Below are 26,424 nucleotides of genomic sequence, written 5' to 3'. Positions count from 1 at the left end.
CACCTCGTCAGCCTGCCACACCTGCCAGTAATCAACCTCATCCCTGCCTGTATATCAACCCCGGTTCTCCACACCATCTTCGCTTGATCGTTGTTGCTCCCAACCTGGTGTCAACCTCTCAAGCTCTGGTTAACCTCTGTGTTAACTCTGTCTCTCTGCTTTCCCTCCCAGATTCACTCACCCTCGTCCTCCGTTCTGTCGGCTGGGCTCATCCTCCGGTCCTCTCCTCTCGGGCTTCCTCCACGGTGCCCTCCCAGCTCCCCCTGCTCTTCGCCTCACCGCCTGTGCCTCGCCTGCTCCTCGGTCCTCCGTGTCCACGTCCCCCGGCGTCCACCTCACCTCCATCTCCTCTTCCTTAACCCCTATGTAAACTATCAGTAAACCTCCTTCCCACTGAGCGTTGCATTTGGGTCTGTTCTGTCCAGTCTCATAACAACACAGAAACTTTAATTTGGATTACCTTGAAGTTAGTATAAATTATATACATTAAGTTATTGATAAAAGATTATTTGATTCCACTAAATTCCAGTATGGTGTTTTATAATGGATCTGTTACACTATATTTAATTTAGGTTATTTTTCGGTTTTATTCTCCATAGTTTAGCTGTAAAATGTATGAACTATTCAATGCCATCAGAAAACCTCACATTGAAATGAAAGATGAGGTGTTCTTGCAGGTTACTTCATGCATCAAAATCCAACAAAGTTTCAGTTTGCAGTTATGCAACACTACACCTACACCAAAATCTCTGTACTGATCACTATACAGTCTACTGAGTGTTTATCATGTAGGGAATAGTGAATGAGTGACCAAAAGTTATACAGTATTTTAGGAAACGTGGAACACGTAGCACAAGTTCACTTCCCTGGTCGTTGTTGGGTGTCTGACAGCGGTGCTCGCCCGCTCACTGTCTATCGCTGGTCATCCCTTGGGGTGAACACTTTCAGTTTTCATGTTCACAACTCAATCTCAGCAGAAAAGTGTGATGGGAAGATTATCTTCTGAGAAATGTAGGGAGGGAGGGAGGGAGGGAGGGGGAGAGCATCAGCGGGAGATGGGTTCCCTTGTATCAGGCTTGGTTGAATCTCGGCATTGATCTCATGAATAATAGAGCTCCAGTGGTCATGTGATGATATTAGACGTGACATCCAACGACATCCTGGGTCTGCCACTCCTCAGCCATGTACAAACACACACTTGCACTTGCGCATATTTGCGTGTAACCTTGCAAATCTGTGACTCATCCGAGCTAATCTGTCTAACTGTGAAAACATTTTAAGTGAAAGTATCCAAAAGGTCGTTGGTAAATTCCCAAAACATGAAGCTGAATCAAAGTTATTTCTGTTTGGCTACAAATCACTGACTCACAACAGAGTCATCAATATGAAACACCCTCATAAAAGAATAACAATTTCCCTGCTAAACAAGACAAGCTCCTGTGTTTCCTTGTATTTCTAAGCTTCTTAATAATACATAGAGAAACAGCTAAAGTCCAATGCTCAAAAACACTCACACACACTCTGTTTACTGTGTCATTCATCAGCCATTCACTGTGACAAATCTCTGTGAGAAAAATCTGCAAGTCTGCATTTTTTCTCCCCCAGAAGATTTTGTCTTTGGTTTACTTGTTCTTCTTCTCTTCAATTTATTCATGCGAGCAACTGGTGAACATCAAGGCGAAGCAGGAGCTAAAGGAAATGAAGTGAAAGGATGAGGAAGAAGAAACCAGTGGTGGAAAGTAACTAAGTACATTTACTAAGTGAAGTTAAGTACTGTACAATTTTGAGGCCCTTGTAATTTACTTGAGTAATTCTGGTTTATGTGATGTTATACCTCTGCTCTACATTTCAGAGGGAAATATTTTACTTTTTATCCAACTACATTTAACTGACAGTTGTAGCTACTTGTTGCTTTTCAGTTAAATTCTTTTCAAAAGAACGAATGATACACTTATGAAATCCAATGTATTGTTAAAGATAAAACCAGTTGATCCCAGCTGTTTGGTGTTTGACCACTTACAAAAACCAGAGCCCACTTGGGGTCCCCTTGCCATATTTTAGATGTCGATGAGTTGTCCCACCAAATTTCCCCTCTAAACTTCTCAGATAGTTTAATTTAAATAATTGTTCGAGCCCCAAAAATGTAAAATGATTCAAAATTTCACAAACGTAAAAAGATTGAAGAAAGGTCCTGTATATTAATCATCTCACGAGCCCAACCCCTAGACTGGAAAACACTGGACTTATAGTATATCAGTTACAGAGGCCATTTTTCTCCATAAAGAGTACTTTTGACACATTTTGCTGATGAGACTTCAATCGTTTTACTAAAGTATGATTTTGAATGCAGGACTTCTACTTATAATGAAGTATTTTGCAGTGCTGTACTGGTACTTTTACTTAATAAAACATCTGAATAGTTCTTAGAAACAGAGGAAGTGAAAGGGTTTATGAAACAGTAGGTAAAAAGAAGAAGAATACGCTCCTGTCAGTTTTTCAGCTTGCTCACTACCAACCCCACAAATACACACCTCACCCCGAGGCTACTGGAGAATTATGACTAGAGAACTGGCCTGTCATTATGTTATTATCCTCTCTATCACCTGGGGCTTTGACATGTGTATGATCACACACATGCCTCCACAGAGGGAATTCCCTGCTCAGACCTGCAGCAGATAGGCAGGTGAGAGAGAGAGAGAGATGAGTAGACATAATTAGAGCAATATACAAATTCTTGCATCGCGTAAGCAGGGAGAAAAGCTTGCGTAAAAGTTCTGGGGGAAGTCAGGCCAGTGTGTCAAGACTGCAGATGCTTCGGGTCACAGCAAGACAGTGAGTTAGGGGTCAGAGGAGGGCTGACATCGGCTGTAGAAGGTTCATGAATGAAAGTATAGTTTGAAAAAGGGGTCTTACAAACATTCTTTTTATCCACGTGTGTTAATCAGACACAGGGCCCAACAACAAAATGCAAGAAATGCAAGAAACACTCATTGAAGGACCTCTATTACAGAGCTCTATTGGCTGAAGTCCAAGGAATTGTCTGTAGACCGGATTGTATCGAGGCACAAATCTGGGGAAGGGTACAGAAAAATTTCTCAAAATAAAAGTAAATGGAAGAATTTTGGAACCACCAGGATTCTTACTAGAGCTGACCATCTGGCCAAACTGAGCAATCGGATTGCCAAAGCTGCTTCAACAAAGTACAAAATACTTATGCACGTGTGTTTTCATTTTTTATTTTTAATACATTTGCAAAGATTTCAAACTAACTTCTTTCACATTGTCATTATGGGGTATTGTTTGTAGAATTTTGAGTTCAATAATTTAATTTAATTTTGGAATAAGTCTGTAACATAACAAAATTTGGAAAAGGTGAATTGATGTGAATACTTTCCTGATCCACTGCCATTTTTTGGAGAGAGAAAAGACATTTTATTAAATCCCATTCAGCACTTTTACAGTTTGTCTATGCCAAGAGTGACACCTCGTTCTGCCCTTTCATTTTCAGAATATTGATCTCAGAATTTTTTATTTTTATGTAATGTAGGAAGTATGAGATTCAGGAGCACAGCACAGATGAATGAGCCAAGAAAATGATACATGTGACTCAGAAATTCAAAGATGATAGCCGTTTGCTTTATCTTTATTATAAACTAAAACGAAAGACTGTATGCCACTATTTGGACTATTTCTGCTAATAATGTGGGCTTAGATGCACAAGAATGTTTGACTCAATGAAAGCAAATAAGCCCAGCATTGTTTTAGGCTGTAATGCAAAAGGAATGTAACAAATATTGCAACTATTTACAAAGGATAATGTGATGCAATCAACTGAAATCATGTTCAGAAAGTCTTTCAGACAACATCAATATCATTTAATGAGGAATGTTATTATATAAGAGCCAGGTGATCCCCAGATTCTCCCCGCTGCCAGGGGAGTGCTGCAGAAGGAGTGGAAAATACAGTCACCTAAAAATACACTGCACATAAACAGCACACTTACAAACACATTGGTACACACAACCTCAGACACACAGGCCAAGTGTCTTTAATATTAGAAAGTACAAGGCTGACACCTGAGACACTCAGCGCAGTGGTGTCACCCTCCTCACCCCCCACCTCCCTTCTCCCTAAATTAGTCCAGCCATGGCCAGTGTGTCCCTTAGGGTACAGTCTGATCCGCTCTGCTGCAGGCTGGCAGGGAGTGAGAAGGGTTTGGGGCAGGGGCCTGGAGGGGGGCACATTCTTATGACATCACAGCCCAGTTGGCCCTACATGCTTGTGGCAGTCACACGGGGGGCATCACCAGGCCTGACGGGGCCACGCCGCTGGTGGGTGGGTATGTGTGTTAAAAGGTCAGAGAGAACAATGTGGCCTGCATCCCGGGATTCTCCTTATCGTTAACCCCCTCACCTCCACACACACACACATATCTACATACATTCTCACACAATACGGCACGTATACACACAAAACTCACTTAGGTCTGACATTTACAGTAGATGTTTCTGCTAAATGTTCTGTGTGTGATATATTTTAATTGCCAGTGGTTTGAGCCACTTGTTTTTTTATTTTCTTGTCAAAAAAGAAGAATTAGGTTTGATTTCCTCTCCCGCTCCTCTAAGGTTTTGTTCATCTCTCATCTTAGTTGAGCCTCCACATTGTTCCATTCTTTCAAATTCTCTGCGTATATCACTACAGACCTCTTAAATTTCTTTTGGTTTTCTCCCACGATCGACTGTCTCCACTTGTTTCCATCTTCCTGTAGTTATTCATATCTCTCTCCAGCAGCTTGTGCCTCTTCTTGTCTTTTTGTTTTACCTCTTGCTTGTGCTCATTTCATTTGTTTTCTTTCCTTTGTGCTTTTATGTCCTTCAAGATCTCAATTTCCATTTCTATACGGCGTGTCTATTCTTAAACAACTTCTAGTCTCATTTGTCAGTTATTTGAGTTTACATTTCTTCCTTTTTCATTTCTCTCTTCATGCCCTATGGTTTCTGAAATTTGTTCTTAATGCTTCTCATGTGTTTTATCAGGACATATTACACTGGATCTTATGGATTTTATTTAACTTTATTGTGATTCCTTAATATGTTGTTTATTGATTAACGTACAAAAAAAAAAAATTGATGTAGGCTTCCAAATAATGATTTGCATATTATTACTTTGTTTCCAAACAAATCAGTGGACCTTTCATAATAATTTCACATAGAGATGGTATGAATTTTGTCTTCATAGATTTATCCAGTGAAAATACATACTTAGCAGCTGTCTAGACTCATTCCTATATAATATTAGTTTGCCTAATACAATTGCTGAATTAATGTTAAATTAAACCCGTAATACAAGATTTGGTCATTGATGTGCTGAACTTGTTACCAAATACTTGCTTATTTACATATCCAGCAGACACACAGCCACAGTATAGCCTTTATTAGGCGTTGTATTTTTGTCCAATATTCACTCTTTAGCTCTGCTTTTTGGTCTCCACCAACTTCTGAGGAAAATATCTGGCTCTTTAGCTGTCAAATGCACCACTATGGTCACCAGCTAGTCGCTAATTGAGTCTGTCTGCTGTTTGGTACTGAGCAGGTGGTGTACAATAGGTTTTTAGAGCTTTTTCTCTGAAAACAGCTGCCTGCTGTGGCCAAAAAGGACTAAGCAGCTATGAGGGTGGTGAGAATTAATCAAAACAGTGAAGTTGCATGTGGAGAGCTAAACAATGAGCCGAAACTCCCAATAAAGCTCAGTAAGCCGAGGGGAGCTGCAGAGTCGGGTGATAATTCTCTGTGGGTTTATCACTACGAGCGACACCTTTCACATTATCACATTGTTTTCACATTGTCATTTGATACATTGTTGGTATAAAAATATTAGTTATAGCTGCTTTAACTAGGGTGGGGAAGGCATGTTTGCATGTAAGATTTGCATTATTTTTGGTTGTTTAGTGTGGAGCAGCTACTTTCTGTTTGGAAAAATTGGAACTCAAAATACCATATTATTTCCTGGTAATATCTAAAACTAAGGAATCTGTTTGAATTGGTGTAATTTGGTTGCGAATACTGTGAATAATGCTAAGATAAGATAAGAATACTACAGTAATGGTTTAAATAATATTGCCAAAGGCAGTTCTGTCACTGTGCATTTTCCTATATCAGCATATATCATTCTATTTAAAAATTTTGCAGGGTGAATGAACACACTGTTCATCTTTCATGCAGAAAGCACGAGGTGTGTCACATAGAGGATTAGAGAGAGAGAGATGAGGTACTGATAGATGCAGACTCAGCCTGGGCTCTGACTCTGACTCTCTTATTTCACTCTGAAGGAGGCTCCAAGTACAGAAAGTTCAGGGAGTCTCCAGCTGGCACACACACACACACATACATTCACAAATTCTCTCTCTATGTCCCCGCTCCCTCTGACCCCCGACCCACATACAGTTATATGACAGCGACCATGTGGTCTGGGTGGCAGAATATGGAGTCAGATTATTTTACAGTGAACAAGCTCTCACCTCTCAGCAGACCAGCCTGTGCTACTGATCACTGGCCATTAACAGAGTGTTGTACCAATTGGCCCTATGCTACTGACTAATCACCGGTCTCATGATCACAGCAGCAGCGGACCAACATGAACACATGATATGCATTTACACCGTCTTTCAATATGCTCATCCTCAGAGATGGATAGTAACAGTAAAACTGTACATTTATTTAATTACTGTGCTATGGTAGCATTTTGTGGTACAGTTATAAATAACAACAAAACACAAGTTTATTTATAGAGTGCTTTTTAAGCAAGTGGAAGTTAACCAGAGTGAGGTAGCTAAAAGACAATTAAAAATGTGCTCATACATGCACTGCCTTACATTAGTTACAGTACTTATTCTACACAATGGTCCATTTCAAACTGTTATATCGCTGATAATGCAGAAGAAATATTTAAAGAGGTGGTATTATGCTTTTTGGCTTTTCCCCTCTCCTTTATTGAGTTATATCTCTTTTTTGAGCCTGCAATAGGTTTGCAAATTGAAAAACCCCAAAGTCCAGCCCGATGGGAATTCCAATCTCCAACAGAAAACTCTGCTCTGAACTGACTGAAAACAGCTTGTTTGTAGTCCAGCCGTTTCCCTTTCATCCCTGTGTTGTCACAGGGATGAAAGCTAAATGCACCTTAAATAACGCTCGCCAAGCGGCTACTCCGACACGCCCTCAAAAAAATACCGGTAACACTGAGCTGCAGCCCACACACCTCCTCTCCCTTACAAACACTAGCTACCCTCCGGGCAGTCAATGGACATAAAGTTGTTACTGTTATGTAGAGACAGAGCTCAGTTACAACTTCATGGATGAAAGATACTTTTGTTACAGATTAATAACTTGCCACAATCAAACTCTTGCTCCAGTCCATGTTGCCAAGGTAGTCTGCAACATGTACAGCTGCGAAGCCGTGGTTACTGGCTTCTGATTGGCCCGCCCTTCTCTGCTTCTGATTGGCTAGTATTCCTTAACTAGGAACTTTGCATGTGCAACTCCCAACAAAGATCATTTAGAGACAAGATGTATCACTCCATATCTAAAATGAAGCCTTCAATACAGGGTGAAAAGAGGAGCTGCAGTAATGTGCAGTAGGAAAGAAATATGGTGTTTTTTGAAAATTAGACCATGTAAACCTGTTCTGGTAAAACCCCTAAATAGGATTTTGAACCTGAAAATTAGCATAATACCAAGTCTTTAAAGAATGCGGTGGTCCACCACACACTAAAACTGACCATTTTATATCCTTCTGTGAAGCTTAATCCACAGGGGGACGCATCATATTTTGTGAGCTGTATATTTAGTTTGGACAATTGTTAAATGACTATATCCATCAGATAAATGAATGTATGCATGTAATACTTTTTCTGTACTTTTACTTGTGAAAGCATACAGTTGCATAAAACAGTTACACTCAAGTAAGATAAAGAATGGCTAACTAATACTTTTTCTACCTCTTACTAAAAACAGCTTTTACATAGATAATTTCTGTAGTTAAGCACACCTTATAACTGTTAATCTCTGTAAATGAAATTAGTTAACCTGACAGGTGTCCCGACATCCCCTCAACCAGCCCTCAGTTTTTGGGGACGTCCCTCAGGATTCACTTGGTCAGTGAGCGCCGGTCGATTCCACCCGCCTGTCCATTTATTCCACGCTTTACCAACCATGTGATCTGTTCAAAACTACACACACACACACACACACACACACACATACATTCATGACATATATGCGTGCATGACTGGGTGCTCACACTGCTCTAAATTAGGGATATTCTCCACAGTCTTTGAAAAGAAAGACATTTCAAATCATAGGCCATCTGCTTCACCTGATATCCTGATAGCTGTGGTTTACCTGCAGGGAGGAACATCTCCGGGAATGTATGTGATGGATGAAGGAGAGAGTGACATAGCCATACAGTGGGAGAGAGAGAGAGTCTGATTGTCTTAAACAGTTTCTTTTTTCCTCCATACTAAACCACAGAGCAGCATATATCATGTAGAACAGAAACTACATGTGACCTATTTACAAGTCTCGTCAAATGTGTGTGTGTGTGTGTGTGTGTGTGTGTGTGTGTGTGTGTGTGTGTGTGTGTGTGGGCGCGCGTGCACATGTGCACATGTGCACATGTGCATGCACACCTCTCTCTATGTAAGGGACCATCCCTTCGTAAAAGCATGTGGTTTCTTCACAGGATATGGTTTTCTGGTGAAAAAGACACTGAGAGGAAGCACACTAGAGAAAGCTTCTCTTCTTTTTCTTCTTCTTTCTCTCCTTCAATCTCCCACTCCTCTCTCTCTTTCCACGAGACAAACTTGTGTCGCATGTGGATGTTCAGGATGATTTATGTACAACAGAGAGGCTTTGCATGTCTGGTAACTTTAACATGCACATTGATTACATCTCTTTTGTTGTAGAGAGAATGAATATGGACACAGACACCTTTTTATCTAATAATGTCATCTGCAAAGGGTATAAATCACTCACTTGTAAATTCCAGTATAAAGAAAGACAAGGTGTTTTTTCCTGAGAGCTGTTAACATAGAAACATAGACCACATGGACTAAAAAATCAAGTTGCAGTTGGATGCATAAAATCTTCCTCTGGTGCTTTTTTAAATGTCTTATTTCATCAAATTTTTTTAACGATATAGACCTTTTAATGTTACTTTGTGTGCATAATAACGAATGAAAGCCACGCTGAGTGAATGCTGAAGAGTTAAAAGAAACACATATCTATTTTTAGTGAGGTGCATCAAAGGAAGAATACGAAAGTTGCGCACTAACTCCTACTTAACGGTTGGCATCAACTTTTAAACATGAATATCATTTTGTATCTTATATTTTTCTACCTGTTATGTCCACTGTATATTGTTAAGCACCAAAACACCAAAGCAAATTCCTTGTATGTGTACACCTACTTGGCAATAAAGCTGATTCTGATTCTGGCAAACTGCCTTCTTTAGGATAAAATCCAGCAGCCACCTGACAAACATGTATAATGACTAGGACAGGTGTGGCAAATTAGAGCTATCAGGACTTTAAGGATGTAGAGAGTACCTAAAGAGGCCAATAATAACCATTGAAGGCCCACAAGGTAAACATATCCCACATATGTAAAAACCAACAAGCACAAATTGGAGATTAAAAATCAAAATAGAAAACATTTTAGTGCTGGATAATTTAAGATCATTAATAATGTGTCTGTCTGTCCAAAACGCAAAGACTGAGGGCACTGGTCCCAGCATTAAGGGACCTTATTTACCTCATTTCTACCCCTTGAGGAAACATTGAGTTGACTTGTATAGACGGTGTCAAGAGGAGTTTGGAACTACAGGTTGCAGCAGTGTGGAGAGTCACAGCGCGCCACACGCTGCCTGGGACTATGTGACTCCTGAACACTTCGCCACAGCTCCTTCATATTTAATTGTTATGTTGAATTATTCTGGCACACTACCGTGTTGTGCCACCATGAATTGGGCCGTGGAGTTTATGATTGTGTCTGTGTGTGCGTAGGACAGTGACGAGAGGGATGTGGCAGGAGGGCCTGAGTTTGCCACGAACACTGGAAGCCTGTGGGAAAGCAGAGCCATAGCAACAGAATGAATTAATGAACAGGACCCGAATGCTACGTTTAACACACACACACACACACACACACACACACACACACACACACAGACAGAAGCACAGGCCATGCCAGCTGCTGGTTCCATATTCAACACAGATAACTTGGGGATGTAGGTTGGGCCACTACTACTGTTAGCAGTGGCCATTATACTGAACATCTACCATAAATTCTTCCACACGGTTTAACATAATGTGGACAAATCAAATCTGAAGCTGTTTCTCATCATTCACTTTTCTTACACTCCCAAAAGATTTAACTCTTTTTAACATCCATTATCAAATAGGCTGAATGATTATGTTGTGGCAGCTGAGCGTGCTTATACAAACATGTTACACTATACTGTGTTATAATGATTTGACTAGTAAAAACAAATCACCACCCAGAACAGTGAGGACAGAGTTATTTCTTGATATCCTCTGAGCCAGTGATATTCAGTAAATAGTCTGCAGCGCCCCCCTCAGGAAAACACAGAAAAACACTTGGGAAAATTGTCAGTAATTTTACAGGAAACCCTAAATGCACAGTATTCATTTATTTAGATTAGCTTGTGCACAAGAAAGTGCAATAACATTTTTTGAAGGACATTATCAGAACTTCTCTTATTTTGATGTTTTTGATTATTATGCTTTGGATTTCTGCAGGGATATGCTTTCCAGCTGATTGTGATGCTCCATTTTCCTAGATGATAAACCAGATTCAAGTGGAAAGGGGCAAAACTACTATTTAACACAAGCCAGTTTCTGATATCCTGCATGTTGGCCATGTTGTATGGCTTTCGGTATTACTCTTAACACTAAGGAAACGTGCTACTTTTGAAAAACAAATTTTGCCTGTTTGCAATTATTGCGAGCGGCAGGATAAAAAAGCTTCAGTACAGGTGGTGATAACAAACCCTGTGGCAGATGCCTCTGAACCTCTATAGAGGTATGCATACTGAAAAATTAACTTTCATCCAGTTGCTGTTTGGACAAGTTCAGGCTTTTCTGCTTATGCAGAGCCATAGCATGACATTAGTTCAGACAATTAAGGTTAATCATACAACATACTTTTTTAAAAAATAGGATTACTGAGTGAGTTATAGCCTGAACCTTAGTCAAATAACTAGTAGCTGGCATGTGTGAACGGGTAAATTGTCAATCACACTGAAACAACGCTTTCTTTTCTAATAAAAGCACAACCATCCAGAATCCAATTTGTTAAAATGAAGGCTTGTAAATGCCTTTTGGCAAAATGTACAGCTTTCAGCAACCTGGTAGTGGTTACAGAAGGTTCAAAGTGAGAATGCACTTGTCACTTGAGAGAGTTTCTCACAAAACAGGGTTATTATTTCAGAAAGACAAAATAAAAGGGTACACTTCAACACACATTGATTTTAATTTTTTATTGTACAATATTACAATTACATTTGTACAAATGTTAACAACAATAAAAAAAAAAAAAACACCCAATTCAGGCTAGAAGAAATGTTTGGGGCCGGAAAACAACAATGTCCTTCGGCACTGCACTGAGCCGTTATGCAGCAGGAACATGCTGCTGCTGCTTGAAGGGAGGGCCACAAACACACAGACATCACATCTGAGGTGGACTAGCATAGCTTTCTCTCGTTCACCCCATTAGATCTTAAAGACACAGCAAAAGCAACAAGGTGGATACCAGCGTCAGTGCAGATTAAAAAAAATCATGTACTGAAACCATTGCATAAAAATCCAGTTTGTGTGTTGTAGTGATAGTGGAAAAGGGAACTAGGAGAATAAGGTTGTTCATTTGTTGTTTGGTCCAGGTCCAATGTATTAAGAAGCTGAGGCGCAGGGTCAGAGGTCATCAGGCGTTGTTTAAGAGCGGGTGTACTTTCCCCAGATGTGTAGCATGAAGACCGAAGCAATGAAGAGCAGACTCATAACCAGCACTGGCACGGGGCCACTGTTACAAACAAAGAAAACACTGATTAACACACAAACACAAAATCCCTTCATTTTCTGTAATGCCGGCCAGAGCGAGAGTCTTAGTGGAGTGGCTGATTTTATTGATGAGCTTCGAAAAAAGGAGGGGCTCTCATCGCTGAAGGAGGGACTGAGTGGGGGTTGGAGGTGCGCATCGCTAAGTAGCAGCATTGCCATGCCAACCATTTTCTCAGCGGCCCCCTCCTCCCCCTGTCAGGAGGCTGTAATTGAGTTGACCTTTCAGAGTGGATCCTTTAATGAAGCTTTGAGGCAGCCGTCAAACGCAGGAACAAACATGCACTCGATATACAGCGCTGTATGGCGAGTCTGCCCTCCTTCGACTGCTGGAGAGACATACTCAATAACCACCACAGCGCCATCGATCAACCACGGCCAGCTATGGCCATGAGACAGGACGCCTTCTCTAATATTAGGGGCGAGGATGCAGCAGAATACAAGTTTATGAAGTTGAGAGTTTTCTAAATGTGTGCTTTCCTAACACATAGACACACACACTTAAATCAAGCTGATCCACCGCTCAGAGATGATTTGTTTTACCACAGAGGCACGTCTGCCCAATTTCCTGCCATTACACACTCCTTCCATTCTACCTGATGAACATAAGTAACACTAATGATAGCGCAAGTGTTGGAAATCCGGAGAATTAGTTTGTGAGTGGATGAAAGTCAAAAATGTCAGAGGCTAAATGTATTTGCGTGTGTGGGGGGGTATAACTGCTTTTATAAACTGCACTTACACTTTGAGGCCTGGCGAGTCTTCTGTGTAGAAGCGCCACATGCCACCAGTGCCTGCTGATCCTGTGGTCCTGCCACCGCTGCGTGTACCGCTGCTGGTCGCTTTCCTGTGGAACACACAAACACATCAGAATATATCGACACTGCCAAGTATTTGAGTGAGTCAACATCTCTCATTATCAAGGGCTTTACAGGACAACTAATTTTTCATGTTACAAAGTACTGTATAGTAAAAAACCTTTACTCATCCAGTAGTTTCTTGAAACCTTTTGAGAACATTGACAAAAAAAAAAAAAACCTACATAAAATACATTTTTAGCCATTAGACCCTGTATTCATATAACCAACTACAGTAGCCAGAGATGAAAGAGCAGAATGATTCATGGCTGCTTCACTCATGTGATGAGATTAAACGGAGGTTAATGAGGTAATGAAGAGGGTGATAGTAATGGGTAATAATGAGAGGTAACAGCGAGCCCCTGATTACACACTGATTAAGCCCACAGCACAACATCCATCTACTGCTGTAATCTACGGAAGGCACAGAAAAAAAAAAATACAGCAAAGGGCTTTTTGAAAATTAATCACCCTTTACAGTACGATAACATGATCAGGCAGGGGTCAGTGCTGGGGGGATTTGGAACATAATTGTAGTGTGTGTGCGCAGGTTGAGACGAACGCTAAACGTGACATGTTTAATGTAAAGTGGTCTTCAATGGCTACTTTTTCACAGCGGTGGCCAACATATGGAGTTGTGACAAATTAATGGGAAAAAGGAACTTAAGTGTCTCAGAAAGTGTCTTGGTATACAATCAAGTCTGCGAGTCGCCACAACAGCTTCAGTGCTTCTTGGCATGGATTCCCCCAAGTTTCTGAACGCAAACTGTAGTGTGGTATTTTGATGACGATGGTGGCTGTTGGGAGGCTCTTGTTGCTTGCCCAAAAATCAAAATCAAAACACATAGGAGTTCAACTGGGTTGAAATCTGGTGACTGGGGCATCATTTTCACACTTATTCAGGCCTTTCCTTTAAATTTGTCACTCCTCTGTATGCACTTAGGAAAGTTTACCGAACTGTCTACTTGATAAAAAGTAGAGGTGAAAGTCTGGTCGATTGTGCGTTTACCTCTGTCTGACTGTGGAGCCTGCTGCGCGGGGAGCCACTGTCTTGCTGGGGGAACGGCTAGATGCCCCAACATTGGTTGCACTTGCTGCTGGTCCAGGCTGAAGAGGAGACACCAGAATTAATACAACCTACAACCTTCAGATAAAGAGAACAATAATTCTTGAACAGCTAACTTACATTTGATCCTGAACTTTAACTTACAGTGCGTTCATGTCAGAGACTGATGGCAAAGGCCTTGGCTAACTTATTGATCCACACTGTTCATTGCCTTCAACTTCTGGTGGTAACAGCCAAATGTGTTCTCATGCATAACGTTATACAATTAATTGATTCAGTGCTGGGTCAACCTAAAATAGGTTTTGGGACAGTTTGAGTTGCTGAAAAACAGCCACGTCCACATATGAGCTGACGTTAGCAGGCTAGCTAATAGATAGCAAAACGTTAGCTCGGGTTTGACGTTAAAAGAGAGCAATAGAGCTGTTTCAACAGCAGTAACAGTTTCAGATGGATGTGAGGGTCTTACCATTTTGTTTAGTTTGTTCCGATGCGAAATAAAAACCCTGAGCCTCCCTTCAAGCTGATGTCCACGTCAAATGAACAACAGGCAGTCAGCGTGTGAAATGGTCAAAACTTGAGAAGAGGTCTCACAAAGCTGACGCTCATCTAAAAAGGACACGACTACAAAACACAAGACCAGCGCAGGAGACTAAGCAGATTGCCTGACTGGCTAATCGCGTTCGTCATAAAAATATTGAATCGAGCATTGTTTTAAGATATTTTTTTTGTCCCGCTGTTATATAAAGTATTTTTTTAAACCCACCCATATTTTTGTATATTGAATTTAGATGTGTAGTTGTACTTTAGTTTGAAGGCAAATCATCGGTACGCCTTGAGTCTGAGGGAGACGTGTCCCACAGAAAGCGCGTTCGTTACAGTGAGGAAACAGGCGCCATTGTGGTTCCAACAAGAAGCCATATTAGCCTGATCGCAATGGTGGATTTGAGCCAGCATGGTGTCTAGGTGGAACAGTTTCATGACAGTTGTTCTTGCTGCTACTGGCGTGTAGAGGGGCATCATCACAGGTTTCCGAACTTGGACAAGGTAGTCAAGAGATCCAAAGGTAAACATAAGTGCATTATAATGAAACTGTACGGAGATATATTGTGGTCAGTTACAAAGACAATTGCCCACCAATGTAGTTATACAAAACGGGTTATAATTGTATTAGCTACATAGGCTAACGCTAGTATCTAGTCTTATCACTAACAGTTAGCTAAAGGCACTTATCATTTCTAAAACGAACAGCCATCTAGCAGACTAAATCAGAAGTCTCATTTGTGGTCTTGTTATCAGTTTGACTTCTTATTCGCAAATTCAGTGTCAGCCAGAGGTTTTCTGTTAAACATTCATGACATAAAGTGCTTCAAAAGGTAACGTTAAAAGTTTGGAATTTAATTATGTTACAAAACCACAAGGACAAATTCTTAACGTTTATCTCTTATTGGTATCAGAGAGTGGTTTCATAAATCCCTGGATTGTGTTCGCCAACATCAAGATTGAGATTATTAATTTAATTTTCTCTTTTATGTATCTGAGGTTAAGGCAGTCACTCCTATGAATGTTTAAAGTCTTGTGAAATATATGCCTTGTGTCGTGGAAATTATATTCCTGGTTAGAGGATGACCAAATAATTGAGTTACAATGAACCGTTGTCTTTGAAGAATTAATTTAACAAAAGAGAATAAACAGAAGTACTACAACAAAATCAGCTGGACCTAAGACAGTCACTAAAGTCTGGACCAGAGCGAAGGGCTGCATGATCATTTACACAGTCTGAGCATCTATGTTTTATGGAACAGAAGATCCTTGACTGGGACCAGTCAAGGAAGGGGAAGAACAGACAGTGAGGAAAACCATCAACAACCCCACATCCCTGACCTAAACCTCACACATGTGGACAGACTGGAATAACAAGAACAATAATAAAAAGGGAACTGGTTAAAGATTTAAAACAATATATATATAAGACATAATAAAAGGAGAAAAATAGCACTCTTATAAGTACTTGCATAAAGGATTATAAGTAAAGAATAAAACAATGTTCTGCCCTTACACCTTGTACTTCTGATTTTGAGATTATTTGCACTGTCTACTGGCTAACTGTGTGTCTGTTTGCACATCCCTATATCACATAGAATGACAATGTATTTTGAACTCTGTCTGCAAGCCATCAGTGGCTGTACTTTTTTGTGTGCAGGATGGCACGGGTGGTGTTCCTCCATCCTGACCTTGGTATTGGTGGAGCAGAAAGACTGGTGGTGGATGCTGCTGTTGCTCTGAAGTCTCAGGGATGTAGCGTTCAGATCTGGACGGCTCATTATGACCCATCACACTGCTTTTCTGAGACCCTGGACCCAGAACTGCCCGTGGTACGTTAACACAAATACTTACTACATAATATTGTCCCTCAAATATGCATAACAAAGACAAATAATAGCTTATTTAGTCACACACACATGATTTCATTGTTTCATTACTTTTCTAATAGGTATGTGTGGGTGACTGGCTACCCACAAGTGTGTTTGGTTACCTACATGCCCTGTGTGCCTACCTGAGGATGATCTATGTGGCCCTCTATCTGGTCTTCCTCAGCGGGGTGGAGTACGACGTCATCTTCTGTGATCAAGTGAGTGAGAGTGAGACATGTTTTATTTCTTCTGAGCCATCTGTATCTTGTAACTTGTCTCTGTTGCTCAGTGAATAGCTTCCATTGTTCACTGTGGCCTGTCTCTGTGTGTCTCTTTTTGTGTCACACCCTAACTCAACGACGCTGTGAAGTAGACACTCCCTTGCTTATTTTCCGTTGTTTTATCTTTCACACAAATACACACAGGTATCACAAAGAACACTCAAAGAACACACAAAGAATCAGACACAGAGAGCAATACATGACACACACATACACACAATAAACCAAAACAACAGTGTTGTAGACAGACCGAGACAATAGTGCAATGAACAGAGTGCAAATGGATGTTAGAGTAAATGATTATTATTATTATGTACATGTTGATGGTGGATATGATATATATACACAGTACATATAAAAGGTACAGAGAAACTCATTATTTACAGTGTGACACAAGAAGAAGCCTCGCTTTCTAAATATATAAAACTGCATCAGCCAAATCATATAATGCTAAGGTGACATAGAGCTTTTACAGTATTTGGCTTATGATGTGTTTTTAGTGGTTACATGCCTTGTTTCGTATTAACACAGTAAATGATTTATAGTTATGTATACAAAGACTTATACATTCTTTACTTTTTAGTATTTTATTTGTTTGTTTTATTCTACTGCCATATTTGCTTCTGGTTAGCCTGGAAGGAGGAACATTTTTTTTAGACAGGTCAAGTCAGTTTTGTTTATATAGCCCAAAATCATAAATTAAACATTTGCCTCGAGGGGCTTTACATCTGTACAATTAACATTTAATAGGGGGAAATGGAATGAACCTCAGGAAGATGAACAGAGGAGTCGTCCCTCTCCCAGGACATACAGACACGCAGTAGATGTTGTGTGTACAGAATAGTCCAACGTAATAAAATTACAAAATGAACCGTCATGTTCTAAATAGATTACATATATGAAGAATATAAGGTTGTTAAGCAATGTCATTTTTGTTTGCACCACTTTCACTTTCCACTCCAGGTGTCAGTGTGTATCCCGGTGCTGCGATTTTCCCGTCACAGGAAGAAGGTTTTGTTTTACTGTCACTTCCCAGACCAGCTGCTGACCCACAGGAAGTCGGCCCTAAAGAAGCTTTACCGTGCTCCCATTGACTGGCTTGAGGAACGCACCACTGGCATGGCTGATATGGTGCGTAACGGCTGAGGGTTGAAGGCTGTGTCGCTCTACAGGTTGTGATGGCCTGATTGAAGGACAGGATTGTGTCACTGTACTATTTTATTTTAACCAGAAGGAAAGCTGAGATTTATAGCATTGTGGTAAAGCATGCTCAGCCAACAAGAAAGAAAAGAGTCATAAGTACAGGAAGGCCAAAATATAAGCTCAAGTCTAAAAAACAATTATAGTGATTTTTAAAAGATGCTTATGATGGGCCCATATATTAAATGTGTGCTTTTTGTGCACAGATTTGAGAATGGCCAAAGGGTCCTATGTGAGGGTTACAGTAGAGTCTACAGGAGAGCAAAGGGCTAAAACTATTCATGTCTTGTATAAACATTCAAAATCAATTTTCAAAATGTGTAGGATAATATGATTCAGTTTCTCAATTCTATTTTAAACCCCTTGTTTTTGCATTTTGCACAGGTTGCAGACAGGAAAGTGATTTTTTGAGTTTAAGCAGCAACAAGAGTTACAATATAAGATTTTGTTAATTTTAAGAATTTCTTTTTTAAATTAATAAGTTTATTGATTCTGACGCACATTGTGTGTTTATAGCACCAGACAGAAAATCTCAGTGGCTTATACTTAAAGATCATGCAACTTGCTGAAGTTCAAACCGAGCACCAGAATGGGGAAGAAAGGGGATTTAAGTGACTTTGAACGTGGTATGTTGGTGCCAGACGGGCTGGTCTGAGTATTTCAGAAGCTGCTGATCTACTGGGATTTTCACAGAGAATGATCCGAAAAAGAGAATTATCCAGTGAGCGGTAGTTGTGTGGACGAAAATGCCTTGTTGTCAGAGGTCAGAGGAGAATAGGCAGACTGGTTCGAGATGACAGACCAACCACTTGTTACAACCATGGTATGCAGAATACCATCTCTGAACAAATAACACGTAGCCTTGGCTAACTTATTGATCCACACAAAAGCCGACAAATCTGCAGCAACTGCACGATGTTATCACATCAATATGGACCAAAGTCTCTTAGGAATGTTTCCAACTCCATATTGAAAGTATGCCACGAAAAATTAAGGTAGTTCTGAAGGCAGAAGTGGGTCCCACCGAGTACTAGCAAGGTGTACCTAATAAAGTGGCCAGTGAGTGTATGTGTGATTCTTTATAATCATGACAAGACTGTTTGAGATTTTCCAATGGTTTTCTTTATCATTTTGTGTACTTCCAGTGCAATGTTGTTGCTGCGGTTCATACTAACCTGTAATTAACACCCCAGAAATAAATTCTGTTGAACTTTGTATGCCTACAAACTAATTAGATTTCAAATACACACTAATTAAATTCTACTTTGTTAAAGAAAACAGAGTTCATTTGCTCAGAATGATGATTATTAACTTAAGAGAAGTGAAGTGTCTCTACCCGCCTGAGTTTGGCTCTTCATATTGACTAAACCTATAGTGTAATAGAATAAATCATGGTGAATTATTTTATTTAACGGGTTGAATAAGCCAAAATAATTATTTAAAATGTAATACAGCCTGATCTCCACAGGCTGGCTGTTGTAAAAGCTCAGGGCCCTGATAGAAATGAAATGACATTTCGATTTTAGTCTAGACTTTAGGATAATCAAAGACTGCAGGCTGTCATCCAACTTATAGGGTATTAAAACGCCTGTGATATATGTGAGATCCTTATGAACTAATCTCTCTGTACTCCCTCTTAGATTCTGGTAAACAGCCAGTTCACCGCAGGCATCTTCAGGGAGACCTTTCATCGTCTAAGAGGAGTCCAGACAGATGTCCTGTATCCCTCCCTCAACACGCGTACCTTTGACCAGACGTCCACTGAAGCACAGGGCCTGGAAGGGCTTCTCCCTGAGGGAACCTCCTGTCTGTTCCTCTCTCTGAACCGATACGAGAGAAAGAAGAATTTGGGTCTGGCTCTGGAGGCTCTTGCAACCCTGAGGAGCACCCTTTCTCCAGGCCAAAGAGCAGGCATTCACCTGGTGATGGCGGGGGGCTACGATGATCGAGTTACTGAGAATGTTCAACATTATACTGAACTGAAAGAGCTGGCAGCGCAGATCCACTTGGAGAACTGTGTCACTTTCCTGCGCTCCCCCTCTGATTCACTGAAGGTGGCGCTGCTCCGGGGCAGCTGTGCTGTGCTGTACACCCCGAGCAGAGAGCATTTTGGGATTGTTCCTGTAGAGGCCATGTACTGCTGCTGCCCTGTTATCGCGGTGAACTCAGGGGGTCCCTTGGAGAGCGTGGCAGACGGGGAGACCGGCTTCCTGTGCGAGCCCACGGCAGAGGCCTTCTCTAAGGCCATGGAGAGGCTCGTGAGGGAGCCGCAGCTCCGCAGGGACATGGGACAAGCTGGGAGGAGGAGGGTACAAGATAAATTCTCTCTTCAGGCCTTCTCAGACCAGCTGTATGGGTACATACAGAAACATACAGAAAAATGATCCTTTACTGAACTGTGCACTGTGCAGAGTTGAAGTGGATGTCTTCTAACAGAATGTATGTGTATATGTGCAGGGGGGCAGGGGTATTATGAGGACACTCAATCAGCATTCCCCTGGAGGGGTTGCTGAGAGGAAAAAAGGACAGAATCTCTATACCAATTAAGAAAAGAGTAACGAGTTTACCTACCCTATCTCTGGAAAAATACCACCCCTGCAAGTGTGTACGCGCGTGTACGTGTAATGTTGCATGTGTAGCAGCGCAGCAACCAAGAGCCTAGCAAATGAGCGTACCAACAGGATTGATTGTTAGAGTTGTTAGAGTTTTGCACTGTGTATGGTTTATTTTTCTTGCTTTCCTACAGTAGTCTTTGTCTTTGTGTATTTGGGGGATGAACAAGAAGAATGTAGTTACCGCCATGTGCCATCAGGCAGTGCACAGTCCCAGAATCGATAAACAGGATGCTTTTCACTACTTCCTGTCCGCCCAGAGCTTTGTTCCCCTCCTCGCATTCAGAAGATGCTGGCCTGTCCATGACTCTTGCTGCTGCGTGGAGGTTATTAGCAGATGATAGAGAGTGTTTGGCTTTATTAGAGGTCTGGCTGATGGGCAGTGTGTCTTTGTCTGGGTCATTATCAGCTAGGAGAATAGCAGAAGGTCATTGTGTCTGTGCGCTGGCCTCCTCAGCTCTGCTACTGTATAGAAATGCTCTTATTGACATTCCTGAAGTCTTAATAAACAAGAGGACACATAGTTTCCTGACTCTTACGGAGTTTGCTTTGTTGGTAAGTTTTTTATTTTTTTGGCCTTTAATGGAATTTGATAAGGATTTTGTTGGGTGTGTGTGGAGGCACGGAAATGTTGTTACTGTTGCGCCATCCTTTTTGAGTTGTTAAATAAAACAATCTTAGACAAAGTAGCAGCAAGGAGGAGTTTTATTTTTGCTCATTAACAAAGTCAGCGTGACAGATGTACATAAGAGGCACCACAGCAGATCTTACATTTGTGTCTCCATCCGTTGCTGCTTTATCATTTGCAGAGTCTGAGTTGTATTGATATGCACATAATTGTTTTCTTAATGCGAATCTAAAAATAAAAAGAGTAAATAAATGACTGGAACATTGAACAACAGGCTGATTGGCTACAGATCTCATATTTATCACACCACGCAGTCACTCTCTGAACCTACCTGGTTAGACACAGCGTGGCCGTATCGAACAAATGTATTGTGTGTATTGTGTAATGTCGTATTTGAACTCCTGGTGCAGAAAAGTCTCGCAGCAGCTCCTCATTGTCTCGTGTGGAGATGGAACTAGGTTGTACTTGTTGTTGACCCTGATGCAAGTTCCTGGAGGCACTTTGATCTCCGTAATGTGCTGTGTGCAGATTCTGGTCTTCTTCAGAACACGGTCACCTTTTGACTTTGGAACCATTTGCTGAACGAAGCTGCGGCAGGCTTTCTGTGCCGTGTTCTCATCTTGGTATTACAGGGAAATAAAGAAAGAAAGTGATAAAAGAGATGATATTTCCGTAAAATAAACCTGCTATAGTTTAGTTTTCTGAGTAACACTTTTAAGGAAAGTTGCATCTATGCAGTGTCATTATTTTTAAATAAAGTCACACTTTAGATTCTTACCTCCCACTCCAAAATGGATAATGTGGCCTTCTCCAACATAAACACCCCAAAGAGACAGTCCTGACCATGGCTTTACAGACTCAATCAAGTCTCCGATCTCTGCTGTGGACACAAATGGGAAAAAAACGGGAAAATTTTCTCACTGAATTCAAATGAAGAAGAAATTGGCATTTATGATGGAAATTTGGGAAATAAAAAGAGGACGGACATAAAATTTGTTAATTTGACTGTTTTTTGGAAGCTGCCTTTGGGACAGTATAAAGGAGAATGAGTGAGACAAATGTATGATGTGGTCTCATGATCTCATGTTGAGAATCATGCATAACTACACACTAAATTAGAGCCATCAGAGTTTTCTTAGCTCTTATCTTAATATATATATAAATTATATAAACATTTATGGATATATTGAATAATGCTCACCCTCCGAAAAAATGCTGTTCCAGTTTCCCAAAACGTCCATTGTTGCTGTGAGCTGAGGTCAACAGACAGACTGAAGTGCGTTTTTTCAATTATTAGGGGGCTGTAACCTTATTGTGTAAGAATTGAAATGCCTTCTTTAGTCACGGATAGCCTTGACTGTGACTTTTTCAAGATGATAGGCAGCCAAATTTCCTTCTGTCTCATAAGAAATTATTCTGATATTTGTTTCAGTTTGTTTAAATGTGTGGCTAACATACATTGAGTTTTCAATTCCCACTTCTCATATTGATTCAGATATTTCTTCAGATAGTCAATTAAAAAAGCTGAAATGCAAAGAAACCAACAGTGATACCACTTGGTTTTCAGAACTGAAAATGATTTGTCCCTGCAGGTCCAATTAGTGCTGGTGGCCTGGGTTTGATTTGAAATACAGTGGATACTAAGGTTTAGCATTTGGAATATTGAAATGATTTACATCAGTCAGTTTATGTTTGTGATCTTGGTATTTTTGATATTTGGAAATAGAATGAAAAAAAAACGTGTATATATACTGTGTGTGTGTGTATGTGCATGTATACATTAGAGTGCCAAAAGAAAAAAAAAAAGTTTCTAATTTTCATCTTCCCACCCCCCAAATGTGTTAATAATGTGACAAAAACTAAGTTGACAAAATTTTAATGTTTTCTAATCATTTTTTCTGGTAGCTCAACACTGACAAAGTTTTACAATATTCAACATTTTCCGATTATATCATGTAATATTAACTTTAATATCACAAGTTAGAATAATGTAAAACTCCTCAAAAAGAAGACACATAGCTGCTAACAGTTACTTTATAAATTATTAATAAACACAGTATTCATAAGTGTCCAGAGAATGACTGTATTGCAGCTTAAAAACCAGCTACGTGTGTTTTGTTGTAGGCTAGCTCTCCAGCTCTCAGAGTAGCTGCAGATTTTTATGAAGTGGACGAAACACATGCACATGTAAACCAGATAGACCTCAATTATGGAAGTGTTGAAGTAGCATAAGTGGGCGGCTTTGACTCAGGGTAGAACGGTCGTCTCCTTAAAGGAAGGTTGGGAACCCGAAATTGCTCCTGGTGGCTGTGCCATCAGTGTGTGAATGAGTTAATTTCTGTTTCTGATGAGCAGTTGGGTCTCTGCTCATAGGTGGGTGAATGTGATGTAGTGTAAAGCACTTTGACTGGTCGAAAAGACTAGAAAGGTGCTATACAAATACAGCCCATTTACCATATGTGACAGTTCATTCGGAATTGGGGGCGAAACCAGAAAATGTTCAGACTGTAGATCACCGAGCCCGGTGGAAAGCTCTGAGAGCCTAAATGTGTACGTCCGCACTGCGCTCCAACAAATAGAAGCGACAGCTGCAGAAGAAGCTCTTGTTAAGTGACCTCTCTTGAAGTGTCGTTCTTTACTGTACCAGAAAATAACTGGTAGGTGGTGCTAAAAATGAGAATAACTAAGATTAACATGACACACAGATGCGACTTGGTGGTGCAGTGGTTAGCACTGTCAACTCACAGCGAGGTTCTGTAGATCCAGGCCCAGGCCTTTCTTTGTGGAGTTTGCAAGTTCTCCCTGTGTCTGTGTGGGTTCTCTTCATGTTCTCCTGCTTCCTCCCACTGTCCAAAGACATCCATAGGTTAATTGGTGACTCTTTGCCCTTAGGTCTGAACGTGTGTATGACTTGTTTGTCTCTATGAGTTAGCCCTGTGATGAACGGGCAACCTGTCCAGGGTTCACCAATGACAGCTGGGATTGGCTCCAGCCCCTTTGCGACCCTGCACCGTTAACTATACTACTGACTAGGGCTGCAATAGTGCTAACCCAAAAATATTATTCTGATTACATAGTATTTAAACCAAATAATAACACAAATCAGAATATGAAAAAGAACAGTTAAATTATATAAAAAATACACAATACTTACTCAAGGTTTAATTTACTTTGGTAGATAAATTTTGAATTAAAGAACATTTTATCACAATGAAAGTAAATATAAAAACATTACGCCCATTGAGCTACCAGTAAATATTAATATACCTGAATGAAACTTCTCACAGTTACTATGCATTATAAAAGGAATAGAATGAGGGGGTGGGACCTGGAAAATGTTGAAAATAAAAATTGGCCATTACATTGAGTGGAATATATATATATATATATATATATACACACACAGTGCCTTGCGAAAGTATTCGGCCCCCTTGAACTTTTCGACCTTTTGCCACATTTCAGGCTTCAAACATAAAGATATAAAACTGTAATTTTTTGTGAAGAACCAACAACAAGTGGGACACAATCATGAAGTGGAACGAAATTTATTGGATATTTCAAACTTTTTTAACAAATAAAAAACTGAAAAATTGGGCGGGCAAATTATTCAGCCCCTTTACTTTCAGTGCAGCAAACTCTCTCCAGAAGTTCAGTGAGGATCTCTGAATGATCCAATGTTGACCTAAATGACTAATGATGATAAATAGAATCCACCTGTGTGAAATCAAGTCTCCGTATAAATGCACCTGCTCTACGATAGTCTCAGAGGTCCGTTTAAAGCGCAGAGAGCATCATGAAGAACAAGGAACACACCAGGCAGGTCCGAGATACTGTTGTGGAGAAGTTTAAAGCCGGATTTGGATACAAAAAGATTTCCCAAGCCTTAAACATCCCAAGGAGCACTGTGCAAGCGATAATATTGAAATGGAAGGAGTATCAGACCACTGCAAATCTACGAAGACCCGGCCGTCCCTCTAAACTTTCAGCTCATACAAGAAGAAGACTGATCAGAGATGCAGCCAAGAGGCCCATGATCACTCTGGATGAACTGCAGAGATCTACAGCTGAGGTGGGAGACTCTGTCCATAGGACAACAATCAGTCGTATACTGCACAAATCTGGCCTTTATGGAAGAGTGGCAAGAAGAAAGCCATTTCTTAAAGATATCCATAAAAAGTCTTGTTTAAAGTTTGCCACAAGCCACCTGGGAGACACACCAAACATGTGGAAGAAGGTGCTCTGGTCAGATGAAACCAAAATCGAACTTTTTGGCAACAATGCAAAATGTTATGTTTGGCGTAAAGGCAACACAGCTCATCACCCTGAACACACCATCCCCACTGTCAAACATGGTGGTGGCAGCATCATGGTTTGGGCCTGCTTTTCTTCAGCAGGGACAGGGAAGATGGTTAAAATTGATGGGAAGATGGATGGAGCCAAATACAGGACCATTCTGGAAGAAAACCTGATGGAGTCTGCAAAAGACCTGAGACTGGGATGGAGATTTGTCTTCCAACAAGACAATGATCCAAAACATAAAGCAAAATCTACACTGGAATGGTTCGCAAATAAACATATCTAGGTGTTAGAATGGCCAAGTCAAAGTCCAGACCTGAATCCAATCGAGAATCTGTGGAAAGAACTGAAAACTGCTGTTCAAACGCTCTCCATCCAACCTCACTGAGCTTGCGCTGTTTTGCAAGGAGGAATGGGCAAAAATTTCAGTCTCTCGATGTGCAAAACTGATAGCGACTTACAGCTGTAATCGCAGCAAAAGGTGGCGCTACAAAGTATTAACTTAAGGGGGCTGAATAATTTTGCACACCCAATTTTTCAGTTTTTTATTAAAGTTTGAAATATCCAATAAATTTTGTTCCACTTCATGATTGTGTCCCACTTGTTGTTGGTTCTTCACAAAAAATTACAGTTTTATATCTTTATGTTTGAAGCCTGCAATGTGGCAAAAGGTCAAAGTTCAAGGGGGCCAAATACTTTCGTGTGTAATTATATAATTACACACTCAAAAATCAAGATCTGTATAGGCTACAAAATCACAGTTTGAATATATTTAGAGCTGTGACACTTGCTGTGGGTTGTTTGATTTGTCACTGCTTGGACCTTCAGTCAAAAAGTCCTACGTAAATTTTTGTTATTGCCGTTTTAAGGTTGGTTTTTTTTCTTTTACAAATCTCTTTCGTGAGCTCACAAAAAAAAAACTAAAAACCTTTATGACACACTACAG

At 40.5% G+C, this 26,424-nt stretch overlaps 2 protein-coding genes across 3 annotated transcripts; one reads left to right on the top strand and one right to left on the bottom strand.

Moving 5' to 3' along the window:
• Positions 1–11,601: 11,601 nt before the first annotated feature.
• sec61b (SEC61 translocon subunit beta) lies at positions 11,602–14,673 on the bottom strand. The gene is made up of 4 exons (XM_038711555.1): positions 14,517–14,673; positions 13,994–14,091; positions 12,870–12,974; positions 11,602–12,092 (listed from the first exon to the last, which is right to left on the bottom strand). Exons 1-4 carry the CDS (start codon positions 14,517–14,519, stop codon positions 12,005–12,007), a joined length of 294 nt encoding a protein of 97 aa, XP_038567483.1. The 5' UTR covers positions 14,520–14,673; the 3' UTR covers positions 11,602–12,004.
• Positions 14,674–14,960: 287 nt separating this feature from the next.
• Positions 14,961–22,174, top strand: alg2 (ALG2 alpha-1,3/1,6-mannosyltransferase). 2 transcript variants are annotated; one of them, XM_038711554.1, is made up of 5 exons: positions 14,961–15,113; positions 16,251–16,422; positions 16,542–16,679; positions 17,706–17,873; positions 19,583–22,174. In XM_038711554.1, exons 2-5 carry the CDS (start codon positions 16,252–16,254, stop codon positions 20,324–20,326), a joined length of 1,221 nt encoding a protein of 406 aa, XP_038567482.1. In that variant the 5' UTR covers positions 14,961–15,113; position 16,251; the 3' UTR covers positions 20,327–22,174. The 2 variants fall into 2 exon arrangements, with proteins under 2 accessions (XP_038567482.1, XP_038567481.1); XM_038711553.1 differs by having other exon boundaries at positions 16,221–16,422.
• The last annotated feature ends 4,250 nt before the right edge of the window (positions 22,175–26,424 follow it).

The sequence above is a fragment of the Micropterus salmoides genome, unplaced genomic scaffold (genome assembly GCF_014851395.1).
Source record: "Micropterus salmoides isolate LMB-PRFRI ecotype aquatic unplaced genomic scaffold, ASM1485139v1 Ms_hic_scaffold_11, whole genome shotgun sequence".
Classification (NCBI taxonomy): domain Eukaryota; kingdom Metazoa; phylum Chordata; class Actinopteri; order Centrarchiformes; family Centrarchidae; genus Micropterus; species Micropterus salmoides.
Note: the sequence above shows the minus strand (reverse complement) of the source record. Positions and strands in the feature narration are given on the sequence as shown.